The sequence below is a fragment of the Melospiza melodia genome, chromosome 5 (genome assembly GCF_035770615.1).
Source record: "Melospiza melodia melodia isolate bMelMel2 chromosome 5, bMelMel2.pri, whole genome shotgun sequence".
NCBI lineage: Eukaryota > Metazoa > Chordata > Aves > Passeriformes > Passerellidae > Melospiza > Melospiza melodia.
In genome coordinates this window covers 31,805,511-31,824,311 of record NC_086198.1, presented here as the reverse complement: position 1 = coordinate 31,824,311, position 18,801 = coordinate 31,805,511, and the positions used below count along the sequence as shown (strand labels likewise).

General features: G+C 48.2%; 1 protein-coding gene and 2 long non-coding RNA genes across 7 annotated transcripts in view; 2 read left to right on the top strand and 1 right to left on the bottom strand.

Annotated features, from left to right (window-relative positions):
• The window catches only part of LOC134418477 (uncharacterized), a 209,488-nt gene extending 209,110 nt beyond the window's left edge, over positions 1-378 (top strand). For both annotated transcript variants that reach the window (XR_010027787.1, XR_010027788.1), the window contains exon 6: positions 236-378. This is a non-coding gene — a long non-coding RNA (uncharacterized LOC134418477). The remainder of the gene's footprint in view (positions 1-235) is intronic.
• ANTXR2 (ANTXR cell adhesion molecule 2) overlaps positions 1-18,801 on the bottom strand; it is a 76,244-nt gene that overhangs the window by 28,733 nt on the left and 28,710 nt on the right. Inside the window, exons 11-14 of the mRNA XM_063156827.1 lie at positions 7,648-7,726; positions 5,325-5,420; positions 947-988; positions 286-381 (exon numbers count right to left, since the gene is read on the bottom strand). Coding sequence (XP_063012897.1) covers positions 286-381; positions 947-988; positions 5,325-5,420; positions 7,648-7,726 — 313 coding nt within the window. The remainder of the gene's footprint in view (positions 1-285; positions 382-946; positions 989-5,324; positions 5,421-7,647; positions 7,727-18,801) is intronic.
• Positions 4,505-18,801, top strand: part of LOC134418476 (uncharacterized) — a 34,814-nt gene continuing 20,517 nt past the window's right edge. For all 4 annotated transcript variants that reach the window (XR_010027786.1, XR_010027782.1, XR_010027783.1 and 1 more), the window contains exons 1-2: positions 4,505-4,733; positions 6,869-6,982. This is a non-coding gene — a long non-coding RNA (uncharacterized LOC134418476). The remainder of the gene's footprint in view (positions 4,734-6,868; positions 6,983-18,801) is intronic.

Sequence of the window (18,801 nt, the reverse complement as noted above, 5' to 3'; positions counted from 1 at the left end):
CAGAAAAGGCTCTCACTCTCTCTTTCTCATTAGCGTGATGGAAAGAGCATGTCTTGAGGCAGCTATTTAAAGTCCCAGTCAAATGGAACTACTGAAAGCTGTTCTTTCAGAGGCAAGGTCAGAATTGTTCGATATGGTAACGAATTTTCCAAGGCTTATGCCAGTGGGAAGACAAGCACACATTATGGCCTTGTATTTTCAGTGCACTGTCAAGTCTTTGTTTCCACACTTACAGCCTCAGAGAGCTCGTGCTTGAGGAAACTGCCATCTCTAAATCATACCAACCTCCATTCTCTTAATTCCCCCAACTCCTCGTCCACCGTAGTAGGAAGCATCCACCGTGGGCCACTTCTTGGAAGGCAAGGGCTCCTGTTCTTCTTCCTGTAAGTACATTCAAATGGTGTTTACTTTTAAAAGATGCTTCCACACCCACACACTGAATGTCTTTTCTGTGTATTCCACTGGAGTTCCCGGAGTGTACCCTGTTGGTTGTGAAAGGCGTGCAAACACTGAGGACAGCAGAGCCTCCAGTGTGTTACTGCCTGTAAGAGGGACAGGAATTCCCTTGTTAGGGGGATTCTTCAGTGTCTGGAATGACAGAGCAGGGGGAAAACACTGCCTAAGTCCTACATGAATCTTTAGATGTTGGACAAGGGCTATTCAAGCTTTCTGCTTTCAGTGCAGAATGTGGAAAACAAAGCTGTCTTGGAATAAAGGCCCTAAGTGTTTCTGCAGATCTGGGCTTAATTCAGGCCACACTGAGCTGAGGCCTGTGGAGAGACCCACACATCCAGATCTGTGAGAGCAGAGATCTGGACTTTAGGAACGCTGTTCCCCAGTGAAGGCACCCCCCAGGGCAGTCCTTTCTCTGGCAGCACTCGGACAAGGAGGTGGACGTGCAGCGTGCAGGGAAGCACAGGAGTGGTTCCATGTGGGAGCACCATACCTCTTTTGGGGCTGGCGGAGGTGGAGGGGGATCCTTGATCACCTGAAAGAACCAAACACAGGAAAGAATAAGGTGCTGCACTGCAGCAGCCCAAGGCAACAGACCACGGTAAGAGTGACCTGTTTCCACCCGAGCCCCCACGAGGGCCAGCGAGCTGGCAGTCTGTGCTGCCCGCTCCCCTGAGCATCCATCAGCGAGGCCTTCTGGAAATGAGCACCATCCGTCTGCCAGAGCTGCCATCCCCAGCCTGCAGACACTCTGGGCAGACGTGTCTGCCACCGCGCTTCCTGGACGGATGAGTCTCAGCCGCTGTGAGGAACAGCCACCGCTGAGACCTCCCAGAGTCCGTCAGCAATCCCGGAGGAAAAGCGTCTGAGGGCTGTGTGAGGTCCTGCACAGCCGTGGGCCGAGCTGCCACTGCTGCTGTGGCGGCTGCTGGGGAGTCTCTGGCCCAGTGACAAGTGTGAAATGCCTTCTGGCAGCTCAGGCTTCACCTCTGGATGTCCAGGACGCTTCCGCAGCCCTCTCATTTCCCACCTCCCAGCTCCATGACTGTGCAGTGCCTGCACTGCAGTCACACTCCCACACTTCTGACACTGCTCTGGGTAAAGCCCACTCCCGGGAGCATTTCTTACACCTCTATTTAAATCTCCCTACAGTCTCTTCCCATTCCCTTTGTCACATCCACATTATAAAGCTCAGAGAATGCCTAGCACTGACAGTCCCAGCAGGGGAGGGACAGGCAAGGGACCCTCTTCACTGATTCAGCTGAAAACTGAATGCACAGGCGTTCCTCCACGAGAAAAGCAGGTTTGCAAGCTAACCTTGGTACATTTTTTGGTGTCACTGAGCCATGTTTTGGGCTTGGGTATTGCCTGGAAATGACTAAAAAATACACCATGAATATCAAGGAGTCCATTCTTGCTATGCTTTGATATTACACAAACATATCCAAAACTGTACATGCCGACAAACAATTCAATCTAATACAGGTTTTAAGTAACTTAATTGAAATATGCCTTACTTTATTCACTCTGTGCTGTTTAATATTAGTACTTTTATAAAAATACCACTGCAGTCAGCATAATACATGAAAGAAACATATTTTTCTGATCAGTAGAGTTTTCCATCTTGATTTATATTTCAGTTATCAGTCCCACCCAGACAGTTACTACTGACTGCCTTTCAGCAGTGCATAAAGGAATTTGGCCCAATAGGATAAATAACTTATGGCACCCTTGGAACCAGTTTTCCACAGCCCTCCAGGTTTAAATTATGGAATTGCTCAGAGTGCTTTGGGTGGATTGGAAAGTAACTATGGATTTCAACTTTGAGACATCCCTTTGCTGTTAGGATGTTGCAAAACCATGCCAGACATTACTTTTCTTTAAACAGCTCTGAACACTTATTCTTCCCAGTCATCAGGAGTTTCCAGCGTACTTAACAGAAAGTAATTATTTAATTAGTGAAACACTCCTGAGAGCCACACTGGAATCATTACCCCAACTTTACATGAAACAGCAACACAGAAGGATTGTGGGACAGATGCTGAGAGATACTTGGATGCTGAGTAGGATTTCCCAAAGCCTGGAGATATTTAATTCTCGCTGAAAGCAATTAGGAGACTGGAAACAGTAGAGCAGCATTTTCTCTCAATGAAGGGACACCTTATTTAATTTCTGCCCTTATTTCCATTTCACCTGTCCCTAACCATCATCCCAAAACAGTCTCTGTCTCTATCTCTGTCAAGCCTGCCAGCTGTACAGGAGAAGGTGCTCCTAGGTGGGTCTGTATGCACCCATATGAAATGGCACTGCCCTTCCACATCTATGGCTGTGCCACTCTGAAGCCTCACATCTGTCTGAGCACAGCTTTGCCCAGCAAACCTCTCCGCGATGAGGGATGGAATTCCTGCGGGCCCTAAGCCCATTGGGGATGTAGGAATCACAACTCCCACCCTGGACAATCAAGGGAAACCTGACTTGTTTGAGCTTACTGTGGCTTCCTAAGGCAATAGTCAATGACAGCTTTTGCTCATCTCCTAAGTGGAGGATCTAATCCTGTGCCAGCTCCTGAACTTGCTAAAGTTTGAGGGGAAATTCAGTTTAAAGCCAAGCAATCCATTAATTAGCTGTTATTTCTAATGGCTTCAGAAAATGAAACTTGTTTTAAAAGTGACAGTGGTGTGAGAAAATAATCTGCTTTGAGTAGCAGCTCCTCACCCTGCTGACAGCACTGGAATGTCAATGCCTGCATCCTTATGCTTCCACAGGCTCTCACACTCACACACTCAAATCACACGTGCACACACAAGGATTCTTTTCAATTGTGTGCTATTCCAAGTGAAATCAGTAGAAAGCTGTTTTTGAAAAAGAGAAATCCAAGGCACACGTGCAGCTCTGCATGGAGCAGCACACAGAACTGCAGAGAGGAAGACCTGAGTATTGTAAATTAACTTTCCCCAAGCTGGATTCAGACTGTTTCAATGAGGAAGCCTCTGAATAATGCTGCCGTCTTATTATCCTCATGGAGAGATGGGCTGCTTCCTCAGTTTGTTTGGTTTTGTTATCAGCCTCTCCGGGCAAAGCTCCATCTCATTTAGTGAGTCGCAAAGAATGAAGGTTTGAGTTTGGAGATGAGCTAATTTCTTGAAAAAAAATCATTAACAAAAAGTTGGTGCTTGAGGCAGCAGTGCCTCTGATCCACTCATTAACACTTCTCTGCCGCTCCATGATGTGGGCATTAGGAGATGTCAGCACAGAGCCTACAGCCAGCTTGTTGCAATCACATGTTCCACAGCGAGGGACAAGTGACAGAACTGTCACAGTGAAACCCTTGGAAGTGGGGGACAAGGAAGGAAAAGGAAGAGGAGTCGCCCTCCCCACCCTCTGAGTGTCCATGGGACTTACACCACAGAAGGCTGTGAGACCGAGCCCCAGGCAGGATGGAGCTGGGCCCGTGGGTAGGGGGAAACCCACCCGCCTGGCTACAGACATTTGTTCTGCCCACAACACCCTCTACCTCTCTGGATCTGACTCCTGTGCTCTTGCTCCTTGTTCCAGGAAATCAGGGAAGCAGAGCCAGAGGAAGGGAAGAGTAGGTCCTACCTGGCCCTAATGCTGCCTCTCTTCTCAGGGATGCTACTGAGCCAGAAGTGGCCCTTCCAGGTGATGGATGTCCAAGCCTCATGGGCAGGAGAGAAAGGCAAGAACTGAGGGACAGCAAAACCAGAAGGAAGGATGAGTGCTCTGCAGTAGGTTCAGTGCAACAGCGTGTGAGCTTGGAACTCAGCAATGCTGTAGCAAAGAGGCCTAAGGTTACCTTTTCTTTAGAAGTAACAAAATAGTATCCAAAGGAGGTAGGAGGAAACACAGAGGGCACAAACATTTGAAAGAACTATGGTTTTATAAGGCTGAAAATTGGTAATATACAACTATTCACTGGACTGCTTCATGTCGGAATTTTAACTTTTGAAGCTGGTTTATGAATCAAGGTTAGGTTTTCTTATAATAGGAAAACCAGGGGCTTGCTTTTTACTGATTTACAATGTTCTTTTTCCACAGGGAGGCTCATCATATGAAACACAGAGGAGGTAAGGTGATTAAGAGGAAGTGCCCTGGATTTCTGCTGGGCCTGTGCTGTGGAGAATGAGAACAAGGGAGGCTTTTTGTTCTCACCTTAGGAAGCCCAGACTGTGAGGGTGCAGATGGAGGCTGAGATTTCCTGCCCTTGGACAGCCAGAGGCCCAATGGACCCCCCCAGGTCCCAAGGGCTGCAGCACAGTCAGGTGAGAAGGCCATTTCCTCTCTGCCCCACATTCCACAAGCCCCAGACAGGAACAGGAACCCAGACCAGGGAAGCAATCTCCATTTCCCAAGTCCCCCATGCTGTCCTTGAGCTGGATGAATAATAAACTTTCCTGCTCCCCCAGAAAGGAATGGCAGGAGGCAAGTGACCAACACCACTGCTGCTGGGGTGGGGATAGAGAGCGCACTCAGATAAAGAGATGGATGTGTGCAGGGATTATGAAAAAAAATAGAGATTTCAACCTGAGAGCCCATAATGGACTACAAATACCAATTTTCCTGAGAGCAGTTTTAAAGTGGTCCTTGATTTGAGGGTAACATCTGCACACCATTAAGGCCATCCCATTCCCAGTAAGAGCACCATGCTGGAGCTGGTTCCTGTGTGTGTAACTCAGACAGGCAGGGCTGTGCCCAGAGGAGCCCCAGTGCTGGAGCTGCTCTCCCCAGTCCTTTCCTGCCTGTCACAGGCCCCCCCAGAGCTGCCTCCCCATCACTTCACCCATTTCCTGCAGGATCTGTGTTTCCCACCCGTGGCTCAGGGTGCAGGGGCTGTTCCCAGGGTCTGTACTCACCACTTTGCAGCAGAGGGGCCAGAACCACCAGAGTAGGCCGAGCGCCACCAGCAGCAGGAGCACGAGGACGGCAATGAGCGCTCCCACGCCACTGGACTGCGGAGACAGCAGGGACAGCGTCAGTGCTGCCCCACTCGCTCGCCCCACAAGCCAGCCCAGGGCCTTCCTTCTGATGTAAAACTTGTACAGCTGACAGCCCTGAGATCACAGTGAGGCCCAGCCTGAGGAAACAGAGTCCCTTGCCTGCTAGGGAATGAGCCACCAGCCACCGACAGGGGAAGTCTCATCCTAAGCCTGTGGATAACACAGAGGTGCTCTTCTCCATGAGGACCCAAGTATCACACATGGACTGGGGAGCACGCAGGGAGGTTTTAGGGCATCTCTACAAATAGTACACCTGTGAGGCTTTGATGCAGATTGCCCATACTCCTGCACAGACTGTGGCACATTGACTCCCTGCAGCCATCCTGTGGGAACCTGCAACTGAAGGAGGGAGTGTTCCTGCTTCCAGAAACACCTGAACTACAGAACTGAGCAGCCCACCTCCCACACCTCCAACCCACTTCCTGGGGGTGTCTTTATTCCTACACTTTAGGCTTTTAAAACACTGACAGAAACACAACAGCATCTCTAAAATAGAAGTTATATAAAATAAAAGTTATTCAGACTTCAGCTGGGGAAAAAAAGGAGAGACCCGGAGGACCACTGAGACTGGAATACTGCATGAGCAGTCCTGACCCAGACCTGCTCCACTGCACACGGGGGTGGAACAGAGCCGTATCCCAGGTGCAGTGAGGCACACAGGTACAGTGGTGCCTGGGTGCCTAATGCTGTGTGATTTTGTTTGTTTTCACTGCAGTAACGTGTGTTGGGAGGCTGCAACTTGCAACTCATCTCCCATTCAGCCGTCAGCTGCTCAGCTCCCAGAATTAGTGAGCAGTTCTAACAGTGACCCATTTCTTGAGTTGCCCATCTGCTACTATGGAAACAGCAGTTCTTGTGTGGAGCCGCCTTTGCAGCAGCACAGGCCAAGACCAGAAACCAGAAAGAGACAAAAAAGGCTGCTGAGAAGCTCTTCCTGCTGCTGTGCACATCTGTAGCTCTCTGCTTCCTGCCAGGACAGGCTGTGAGCACAGAGCAGCAGAGCTTCCATGCAGCTCGGTGGGAAGGCCATGCCCAGCACCTCGCTCTGAGCTGCTTTGTGTCAGGGCTTTTCTGTTCCTCTCTGTGCACTCCTGGCAGCTCCTACCGGGGCACCATGTGCTGCCTTGTCTGCAAGGACTGAGGTGCAGCAGGCTGCAGCTAGGCTGCAGCAGCTCCTGTGCTGCACAGCCCTCAGCCACCCTGCCTGGCATGCTGCTGACTGACAAAGGCCCTGGAACACAGAACTGTGATTTGGGCTCTGGGTGTTTGTTTGGCTCCCAGCTCAGTCAGGCTTCCCTCCTCAAACTGCAGGGCTGCACTGGAGCTCTGATCTGTACAGCTGCACAAATGGTGAGGTTTTAAATGAATTGAATAAAAATGTCTTTTTTCTCTCTTTTCAGTTACTGATCTACGAGCAAAGAAATCCTGTTGGGAGCCATGTGTGGTGACGGGCAAAAGAGATTCTCTCTGTGCTCCATGCCCAATGGAAAAGCTGCTCTCCAGTCTCATGTGAGGTAAGACACATTTAAGGCCCACGTGCACAACATGTGCTTTACACCGTGGGCTCATATCTCCCTCCATAAATTCCAGCTGTCCTGTGTAATACAAAAGGAATTAAAGGACAGCAAAAATGTGAGAGTAGAAAATATATGTGTTAAGTTAGAACAGTCACTGGCTGCACAAGTGTGTGGTCTCTTCCAGAAGCAGTTTTTATCTCTTCTATAACCTGTGATCAGATTGAGCAGGATGTTCACACTGCCTGACTCCCAGGTGTAAGTGGGACACTCTGGCCTCTGCTTGGACAGCTGTCTCCCCGGATGAACAAGAGCTGAGAGCCTACACTCCTCATTCGGGCCCCAGAGTTGCAGAGCATTAGCACCTCTGCAGTCTGTAACCTCTCTCCACACACAGGCTCAAGGGCCAAACTTGTACCCCCTGCTCCCTCCAGCCCTACTGAGGGAAGAGCCGTGCTGGAATGGGACTCAGCTGACTGTCATGCCTGGCCCTCAGGACAGGTCTCTCTCTGAGGGCAGGAAAGCCTCCCAGTACTTGGAAAAACACAGCTTTGCACAGCAAAGTGGAAGCAGAGGTTCTGTGCTCTGAGGCTTTGCAATGGCAAAGTCCAAAGAGAAACAGGGTGTAGGGATTTTAGAAGGAGTGACAGAAGTCATTCACTTACACACTCAGAAGCAGTGATGGTTAACGAGCTGGACATGAAAGACTGGCCTTCATTCAAACTCACCAAAACCTCCAGGGTTCTGCCAAGAGACAAAGAAGAAACATGAACAGCCATGGAAGAGCCAAGAAGGGCTCATACCTGCTGTGCAGGCCCTTGTACCTACAGTCTCTGCTCCACAGGGAGTGTCCTCAGAGGGGAAATGGAAGCCTGTGCTTATTCCTATTTGGGAATAAGTTTGGTCTCCTTGACAAAGAGCTGTCCAAGTAGAGAATACCCCTTCCCTATTCCACAGAGCAGAAAGTTTTCCATAAAATAAATTGAAGTTCAGCTGTAAAAGTAGCATTGTTTTGTCTGTTCCATAACCATCTCCTTAGTCACACACAGACATTATGGTTAAAGATGTCGGATAATTATAAATGGTCAGGACTTGCTATAAATAGCCCTGAACACTGCATACAAATAGTATGTGGTTTACATTTTACAAATTAACCCTACAAGAAAACAACACATGGTGGATGTTAAACAGAATAAGACTCCTCAGCTTCTCTGGCTTGGATTCCCAGGATTCAGACAGTTTATGTTATGCATAGATGTAATTAAATAAAAATGTAGATATCCATGAACTAAAATGATTAATCATTTACACCGTTCTTACATGTCATGAGTTTTTATTCTGGCACAAACACTGTAGTCAATATGGAGTTCAAAGCTATTTTAGCTAATTTGGCTCATTTCTTCTTCAGTTTTAGCAAAAATGAAGTGAGTTGCTTCCACTAAACTCATTTTTATATGATCTCTGTTCTGAATAATTGATCCAACAGAAAGAATAATCTTCTTCTAATTGGAATTCACTGGAATAAGTGAATCAGAACCAATAAAAAACCCAAACCTATTTGATTCCCTTGCAGAGCAATAAATCAAACCACAGTGAAACTCTGGTCAATGATGACTTTTTTAAAGATGTGGTGCTTTTTACTATTTTTAATTCCAATTACTTGTTTTGGCATTGTCATGAGGAATGCTGGGGGAAATTGCAGCATGAGGATTCTGCTCAGGTTTGGCCAAACACTCCTGGAACTGCATGGTAGAAGGGTTTCCTGCCTCCCCTGGGGGAGACGAGGACCCCCAGGCTGAGCTGCTCACACACTCCTGCAGCTGTCCCACCATCCCTGTGTGCCCTGGCAGCTCTCTGAGTCCTGCCTGAGTTTAGTGTGGCTTACCTGTTTTATCCAGGTGTGTTTCATGTCCCTGTTTTGCTCCATCTGCTAGCAAAGACCATCTACCAAAACAATTCTCTGAGGAATTCCACTAGTGAGGAATAAGGCTGTTTTGGTAGATGGTCTTTGCTAGCAGATGGAGCAAAACAGGGACACGAAACACACCTGGATAAAACAGGTAAGCCACATTAAAGCAAAGGATCATTCCCTGGCATCCTGGGGACCTTGGCATGTTCTTGAGCTCACTGGGTTGTATGAAACATTCTGTAAAACAGCAAAGATTTCCCAGCAGGCTGGAGTATATTGTAGCCCTTGCTGTGTGCAGCACAGTACCAGTTCCTGCCTGTACTAGGTACCAGCCCAGATTGCATTTCCCAGCCCACACCCACAGCTCTGCAGCCCCACTCCCGCTGTCAGCCCGCTGACAGATCCCAGGGAGCAGGCTCACTGAGCAATCAGCTCCAGCACGGGCACAGCTCCACCCTGATACACCGCTGCAGGGATGAGCCACTGGAGATGTCACTGGAGCTGATCATAGCCGCTCTGTTCTGGAAGCCACAGAGTGAACTCACACAGATAATTACCTCATCTTCAAAAGGATGAACCTGTCAACACACTAAAGCACTCCTTCCCTGAGACTGTCATGACTGTTGGGGATACTCAGTACAACCTTTCATTTCTTGAGCAGCCACCTGTTTGCTGGGCTGTGGGTACTTGTGATTCATACAAACACTGCCCCCTAAACAGGGAGTCCCAGAAAGAGGTGTCCTGTTTCTGCTGCTCCTTCACACATGGCTCGGAGACAGACACATACACAAACATCCCAGTGTTTACCAGCGTGAGGCTTTCAGCTCGGCATTCTGCCGAAACTGAAAATATTCTGAGATGAAAATGACAAGCAGCAGCCATCCCATTTCTCGGGCCCCTGCTTTTCCCACTGGTGACTGTCACTGCTGTGTGAGGGCTGAGTCCCTCTGTGGAGCTCAGAACAGCCGAGTCAAGAGAACATTCTTGTCCCTGTAGCCAGGGACACAGCCCTGGTTCACCAGAGAAGGGTGAGGCTGTACTAGTTTTGTCCCAGCACAGATCTCAGCTGAGGGCTGAGCTCTGGAAAGCTGCCACAGAGTGAGATATGTCCTCAGGGCCCCTCAAATGAAGCCACTCTAGAGTCGGGCAGTGTTGTTGCTGCAGCCCGCTGGGGCCGTCCCGCAGGCCAGGCTCCAGGGAAAGGCAGCAGCGCCCTGCTCACGCCTCCTCACAAGCCCAGCAGTGCCCACAGACACTGGCTTTGAGGCAGGGTGCTCATTCCCATCCTCTGCTCCCTCCTGACACTGCACCTGAGCGAGGTGGAAGCAGAGAGCTGGCAAAGGAGCAGGAGTAGTGACAGTGGTGCGCAGCACAAACCCTACTGCTCTGCCTCTACCCTAGCCCTATCGTGTGCACCTTCCCAGCAGTCTGTACTTCCAACCTGCCTCACTGCACTAGGAAAAACTGCCTTCCATTTACAGTTCACAGCCCTTCCTCCACGTGGAAGGGATTTTCTTATCCTTTGTCTGTGCAATATCACTTTCTGGATGGGAACCAATCCTGGAAAACTTAAGTCTGAAAAGAGCTTTTTAAAAATGTTCTGATTTCTGACCAAAGGTAACCACAAGACTCTTGCAACTTGAAGCTGCCTCAGTCCTGGCCCACTGCCCATCCTAATACACAATTTACCCAAAAATGTAACTTGAGGAGACCAAACAGTTGCAATTCCTTCCCTCATGCCCACTGCTGGTTTATTGTGACAGCAGAGGGATGTGGCCCAGCGCCATATGTCCCTGCAACTCTGGTCTAAAGCCTCCCATTCCCTGTGAAATACAGCTGACATTTCAATCCACGGTAACCTATTTGCAAAGTATTCATTTGCTCCTTACTTTATGGGAAGCTACTAAAAGACTGCCATTTTATGACCCATTAAAAAAGATGAAAAAATTAAATACAATTGTGATAGACATTTGCTGTAAGTAATAAATAATTTACCTCCAATTTTCACGCACTGAAAATTAAACTGGCAACTGCTCAAAAAGTTACTAAAATTACGGTGACAAAGGTACTTCAGAATCAAATGCCTGCACTAAAATAGCAAAAATGCTGTACATAGGAGGAAGGCAAAAAATAGGTCTGTGTATTTAAAGGGCACTTTCCCTTCCAACTCTGCCTTCATGAAATAATGGATAGCTTTATAATACAGGCTCCATTTGACCAACCTCACTCTGATATCTTTGGGGACTGATTGCTGGGGTGCAATTAACATTTACCCCTCCATTCTCCCTGACCCAGTCATTCCCTGGGCTCTGCTAACAAACACTCCTGGACCACAGTGATGACTCTGCATCCAGGGACTCATCCCAGCCCCAGGAGGAGGCAACACACAGAGGAAAGGATTTCCACCCCGGACTTCTGGGTGTAGCGCTCTTTGCAGACAGCAACTCCAGCTGCACAAGGACAGGGACAGCTCTCCTGGAGCAGGGTTCCAGCCCTGCCTGTCCTGTTTGGTGCTGTGCCACTATGCTACAGGCCAGCTGTGCCCAGGGAGCACTGGAATCATTCATTCAGTGGGAACTATGCTGGAGGCAGGACATGGCCTGCAGTTAGGAGAAGTGGGCAGAGGTGTTTTCCTCCCATCAGACACACAGGCACAAAAAGGAGCACTGAGTATTTTCCTGAGGATAGCGAGACCCACTCATCCTGGAATTTATTATGGTGTTTGGGGATTCTGGTAAAGAATGAATAGAAACTCATCCCCTGCCCTTCTTGGTGTAGCTTAGCACTGATATAAATTCAGATGATGGTTCTTTAGGACTCCCTCTTGTTAGCTCAGAATGCTCTAGCTTTTCCAGCCACATGTCCACATGTCCGGGCTTGACTTTCCAAGGAACAAGACACAAACTTTCACTGCTGGGAGCTCCTAGGGAATGTGAGAGAACTGGAGAGCAGCAAGGAACTAGATCTGATCTTGTGGAATCATGGGAACCTGCAGTAGCAGGGTATGAAACGTCATTATTCTGTTAAAGTAGACCATTAATTCAGCTCGGGATCCTATGGCCACTGCTGGATGTGCAGCACTTAGTTCTGCTCACGCAGTCCTCGCTAATGCTCTGGGAACACTGCGTGCCCTAGGAGGGACATGAAGGACTGCGCCAGAAATTACTACTGATCTTAACACCACATCCATATGGCTGAGGGGCCTGTTAGCCTGTACAATTCATTGAGGATGTTTCCATCTGTGAATAGGTCCCATTATACCCTAATTGTGTCAGACTAAATGTATTTCTAAAATATTTGCAGAAGTTAATATTTATGACAGACATTAAGCCTACTCCAGCCCTATTTCTTGCTTCCCCCCTACCTGAGTTGATTTCCCTGGCTATTCTGGAGAGGGGAGGTTGTCCCACATGAGCACCAGACACATGAGAACTATGTCCCATGGGAGCACCAGACACTGGGAACCATACTGTCTCTTATTTTTGTGGGAACAAAATGTTGTGTAGGGAAATAAAAGACAATGCCTACATTAAACACTTCACCTCACTGAGTTTGCCACAGGAAGAATCAGTGCAGGTGGGAGCAGTTCTTGACCCCCTGGCTGCCTGCCCAGGGCTGCAGGGGAAGCCCAGCTGTTTGCAATGAGGGGTAATGCCAATATCCTGGCCAGGTCTGGACTGGCCGTGGGCACAGCAGCAATTTGGGGCTATTGCCTTCACCTGAGCACAGGGGCTCTGCAACGCTGAAAACAACAGTGAACAGGTGAAAACAGCCTGACCTGGAGCTGGCATCCTACCAATTGCTGAGCAGCAGGAAGTCAAAAGGGAGAAGCACAGGGGCTTCCTTTTTGGCTGGTGGTGGGAATGGCTGCAACTCCCACATCAGAGAGCTGCTGGCAAGGCTGGAAGAGGACTGAGCAGCTGAGAGAGCCCAGAATTCATCCTGGGGGTTGGGAACTCCTGCAGCAGCAGCAGGCTGCCTGCTCTTCTCTGTTCAGAGCATCTCAAAGGACAGCTGGCTTCTGAGAGGTAACTGGGCTCTTTGTGCTTTTGCCTTCTCACACTAGTGACCAGTGTTATGTGGAATGGGAAATATTTTAGTCAACAAGCTGCCTATTAACTTGCCAGTCTTATAGAATTCTCCTTTTACTTGGTCCCCTTGTCTGTGAACAATGTTTTTTTCCAAGTGGTATGTAGTCAGCATGTAGGTTTCAGACTGAGGAAGAGGCTTGGAAAATTGGTCCTTTAACCCATGCCTGCATACTGACACCAGCTGCCAAGCTCTCAAGTGGCTCAGCACTCAGCACAAGCACAGCCCCTTACGTCAGTGAGTAATTCAGCTCTGTGGCCAAATGACACCCCTGTCTGCATTGCCACAAATGCTGTGCTAAGGGTACTGAGTGAACAGCACTACAGAAAGAGCTCAGTGTCACTCGTTAGTTAGACAACAGAAATCCTCAACACAGCCACAGCATATTAATCCTTTCTTGAGTGACCCTGAAAGACATGTAAGACTGAGCTGCAGCTTACAAACACTCTGCCTTTGCTGACAACAGCTTTTCTAAATTTTTACCTTTCTCAGCAGAAGAAAAGTGACAAAACAAAAATAACAGTAGTGAAGGAAGCCATAGTAAGCAACAGCTCTCCTCACTCTGGTTTCAGCCACTCACTTCCATGTTATCAGAAAACTCACTTAAGTTCCACACACCTTTCTCAGCACTCGTTCAGACAGGCAAAGAGATGTTTTTCACAATTCCATGACCCTGACTAAGTTCTGGCCTTGTCTGACTAAACAGGTGATGACATGTGTGTGTACCTGTGTGCACTGGAAATCAGGGGGATTTGTGTACTTCAATATTTATGCGTGAAACACCTGGAGGGATGTCAGGGGCATCTTTTGAATGTGAGTTTGGACTTTGTGGTAAGACAGACTGTCTCAGGTTACTGCTGTTGTTTGTCCATGTGGTAGAACAGGGTGAGATAAAGGTGAGGTGTAACCTGCAGGTATGCCTGAGGTACCAAGTAACCTGGCATTGCAGAGGGGTGTTGGGTGAGCACCCAGCAAGTTCCAGAGTTACATGTGTGTGAGGGCAGTGGGACTGCTGGATGCATCCAGCTGGGAGAGGTGTGGCTGGGCTGTGCTGCCAACACTGGGCCAGTAAGGTGTGACACTGGCTGCTAGGTCAGGTGTAATTACAAGCTCGTGGCCTGCTTGCTTTTGAGGCTTGCACTGTTAGAGGGAGGTACAACTGTGCCATGCTAACATGAGGCACTGGCACTTGGTGTGGGAATGTCAGTGTGTCAGCCCCAGCACCAGAGTGCGTCCTCTGAGAGCATTAATGGTGCCGGATTGGCTCGCATGCTATTCAGATATTTATTTTGTGTTTGCTTGAAGAATCAGGCCAATGTTTTTGAAAGCACATTTAACTATACCATATGCCTACTTAAATCATCCCTATCAAACAAGTTGTGGGTTGGTGCTCTGGTTCATTCTGTTCTGTTTTCTCTCCCTTCCCAATGTGTTTATGTGTATTTATCCAATTTGCTCTGTTCCTCGTGCCAAATGGCAGGTCTGAGATCCCAGCCAGGCAGGGGCAGCTGTGCTATTGTTGGTGTCTGACAAAACAGAGGTCATGGGCTGGGCCTGCAGCTCTGGCTCTAATGACAGCTTGTGTGGGACATAATGGGGCAGTTACAATGTAATCAGGGTTTCTGTGCCCTCAGAACCAGGAATAAACCTTAACTTACCCCTTGGTAACTTAGAACTTAAGTCTCATTTTTAAGATGTAATTCCTGGCAAATTAGCCTCTTGCAAAATATTCTGCTGCTTGTTTACTTCATTGTCATAACTTCTTCCTCTGTCTGGAAAACACCCAACTTTAAACAGCCCCACCACAAAAAGCCGACCTGAAAAATCAGGCAACAGTCTCAGTGGAAGAAAGGGTCTCTCCTGCATGGAACTGACCCCAGCTGTTCTCGTTTCTAAGACTGATGAGAGTTATGAGCTCTGCCAACCTAGGCAGTAACTGCCCATAGAAAGGAGTAGGCTTTTGTCCTCCACGGGAGGACTCTTCCTGCCCTGGAGGGTTGTTCCAAGTCCAGCCCAGCAGTTCCAGGCACTGACACAGCAAAGCGTGATCATTCCCAGTGCCCACTGTTCAGTAAGAGATCAGTCTGCAGGGCTAGGGAATTCTAAACTCTGTGCTCCTTGGGTGGCCTGACACTTTATCCCCTTTTCCTGCTGCCTTTCAGCCCAGCAGGCAGGAGTCTCTAAGCTATTGGGAAGGGTGTTCCTTGGAGCCGCACGCCAGCTCTGAGGCACCAGAGCAGGCTGCAGTGGCTGGGCAGCTGAGGAGAGGAGGCACAAGTCCCTGGAGCCACTCGCGGAAGTACGCAGCTGCCACGAGGCTGCCTGGCTCTGGCTGCGGCACTGCCGTGCTGCTCGGCATGGAAAAGGGAGCGCTGGGGAAACAGCACATCTGTCACCCACACACAGCCACAGCCTCCACTCAGGGCAGCACCAGATGTGTTTATTTGGAGCATGTACTAACTAGCTACTTAATGGCTTAGAATTATTAGCCACAAGTTAATTAGGCAAACATAGTCACCATCAGTCACCTTACAAAGCATCGCTTCTTCAACACTGCTTTTACTTCCTGAGTGCCTTTATCAAGCACAGAAAACAGGAGGGGAAAACTACCAATTCCATAAAGGAGCTGCAGCAAACAATAAATGTGTGAAAGGGGTCCACAGGGTCTTAATGAATGGAGTGTACAGGTAATGCCTTAGCTGAGCACCTATCCATGCTGCCAGCACAGTGGCACAGGGGAGGAAGCAGTGAGACTTAAGAGGCTGCAGCTGATGGGGAAGAAAAGGGAAGTAACAGTGGAAAAAATTATTCCGTGGTATAGTTAAGTCAAATTTGCAAAGATTGGCTTCCCTGCTGCTGCGTGTACTGGGTATGTGCCTGGGGGGGGTGCAAGTGCTTGCTTGGCATCCTGCCTGCGCAATGGATTTGGGACCACCACTGTCCCAAGGGAACGGGCTCTGGTTCCTCAAGATGCGAGACACAAAAGCAGTTGGTCAGTTCTTGACTCCCAGGTCACAGGCAGCAGTGCACGGAGTCAGGGCAGAAGAGGATCTATCTTTGGGTACTGGGAATAGTCAGGATCACTGGTTAGGAGCCTGCCATTCCATACAGCACCTTCCAGCTGCTCTCCAAAGGGACAGCTATCTAGAAACCCAGTGAGGTCATCTGAAGGACAGAGCCCACAATCCGTTCATCTTCTCTGTGTCTGTTTGCTTTCATGTGTCCATGCTCTTCCCCTTAAATCTGGTGCTAGTATTAATAAAAATGGCACTTGAAAATGGGAAGCAAGATTCAAGATAGCCCTGTTCCACTGTCGTGGAAACATGCTGCACCTAGAAATCCTAGAGCCCCAAGAGCTATGTGAGGTGTGGGGGGTAACCTCATTTTGCAGATTACCTCCTGCAATGCTGTGTGCTTTGTGCCAAGCGAGCTGCCCCCGACTCCATCAGCTCCTTGCAAACTGCAGGTAACCGAGAATTTGGCAATACAGTCATTTTCCTTCCTACCACCCAGCAAATAACTCCTATTGAATCTTTGCTCTTTAAGTGCCACCAGCTGTTTGTGTTGGACAGGATGTAGGAAGCGATAAATGGAAGCTGAAGACAGCAGGGCTTGAAGAGAGGGCAAATAAGGTCATTAATAGCAGCAGTGTGGACTGTCCTACCTTGGCATGCAAGCTGAGGTACCTGTGAGAAATTTTGCTTACACTCAGGTTTAGGCTGGGATTTTTCTTTTTTGGCTCTGTTATTCCTTTAGCCTCTGAGCCCAAGGAGAAGGGTGCTGCATTCTCCAGTCCCAGCAAAACCTGACTTCAAGTGCAGGATGCACGAAGATGGAAGCTGGCCAGCACTGCAGCTGCATGAAAAAACAGCCTTCTGTAGTTCCCTGAACTATTTTAAGAACAATGACAATTCCTCAGCCTGTTGGTTCAGTTTGAATAATCCACTGCCTAGCCTACATCCATCCGTTCTTGCCTGGCTTAGAGGAGAGTCTGCACAAGATTGGATGTTTTCAGTAGGCACCATCAGAACCAAAATGTTATTGTGATTTCCCAGTGAGAAATGAGAGCTGAAATAGACTGAGATAAGTAGTAGTCATATAACTATTCAGTAGAAGCATTCCAGTAAAGCAGTGTTTATTTGTGCTAGTTTGAACTGCAGTTATTGTCACCCACTCACCTAATAAAAGCAAATTTGTAAGTGTTCAGGCAGTGCAAGAAATGTTGGTTTTCCCACTGGCATTTCCATGCAAGGCACAAGGGCTCACCCAAGCAGAAGCCAGCTGGAAGTGAAGCCAAGCCTACAGACAGATTGTTCTGAATGCAAACTCACAGGGCTTAGGGCAGTGAGAGAGCAGAAGTGAAACTAGCAGGGAATGTGGAATTGTAAATATCACAGTTTTTCCTGTACTAGTGTTCAGGGCTAGTGATCTGAGCAGTCTCTTGAAAGAGACAAGGGCTCTGATTGCCCTCGGAGGCACAATGGCTACAGAAAGATGTACAGTAAGGGAGAGGTCACAGCCACCTCTGGCTTGGTTAGATTCTCTCAAGCTGTGGCAGGACAACAAATCCAAGTCTCTGCTGAAAAGGGGAACTGATTTTCTCAAAATATTCTGAGCCCTTCAAAACGTGACTTTTAAATGGGCAGTGCAGTAGAATCAGAGTTCTGCTTACTAACCAGCTTGACTGTGTTGTGGCATCTGCCATCACAGTGCAGAGCTGATCTCTCAAAGCAATTCAAGCTGGGTTAGCCTCCTCACCTTCCTGCCAGGTGTATGTGTACTTTCTGCTTTATTTCAAATTCGTAACATGTTTTATAAGGCATGGGGTGCTTGTGTGAAAATCGTGAATAATTGTCAGCCGTTAGCTGATCAGGAGCCTTTTAAGTGGGCTGGGTTTGTAAGCAGACTATGGAATTTTGCACTTTAGAAGCAGCATGACAAGAAGGGATTTTAAATGGCACAGGCAGCACAGTCACGTTGTCACCCAACCTAAGGATGATACATCCATCTGCTACAGGGTACTGTGGAAAAGCAGACTGAAAAAAATGCTTGGTTTAATCTACAGCTGGCACTTGGGAAGCTCCAGACTCAATGCAGCCAACAGCTGGGAAGGAAGCAGAAACACACCATGGCCCAATTCCAGGAGAGTACGGGCTCACCAACCCAACATCCTGAATACTTTGGCATTTTATCTATTTCAAACAGCTTAGTATTGCTCTGCATGTGAAAACTGCTAATTCATCAGGCAACAAGAAGTGTCTCCAATTAGGGAAAAATACAATGAAACCTGTTACATGAGTCTTGACTGTTCACCCAGAAACTAAGCTTGCTGTGTGGCTTTTAAATCTGCAGCTAACTCAGACTGCTTGTGTTCTCTTAAATCCACCCAAAAGAGCACTAGAAAAGAACAGAGCGGTTGTTGCTACATTAGTGACTAATATTAGCTCCACTACATGAGGAATTACTGGGAGATATCCAGCACTAGTCTAGGCTGTGCCAATGGGAAGTCAAGAGTTGAAGTACGTACATATCTTTCATAGCTGTCAGTCTTCTGCACAGTAAACTGCTCAGCTCTGGGGCAGAGCTCCAACTCTTTCAATAGTATGTCAGGGAACTGTGTTTCACATGGTATCTTGGGAAAAGGTGTTTTCCTGTGAACCTGTAGAACTCCAACTGCATTGTACTGAGGTGCATGATCCACACTGCATTTCCAGGGTGGCAGTTGTCTGCTTCAGTACCACTCCACAGTGTAAGGAAAAATGCAGCATGTGCAACTAACTTCCATGGCTTTACCTATGCAGACATGTCACACACTTCACAT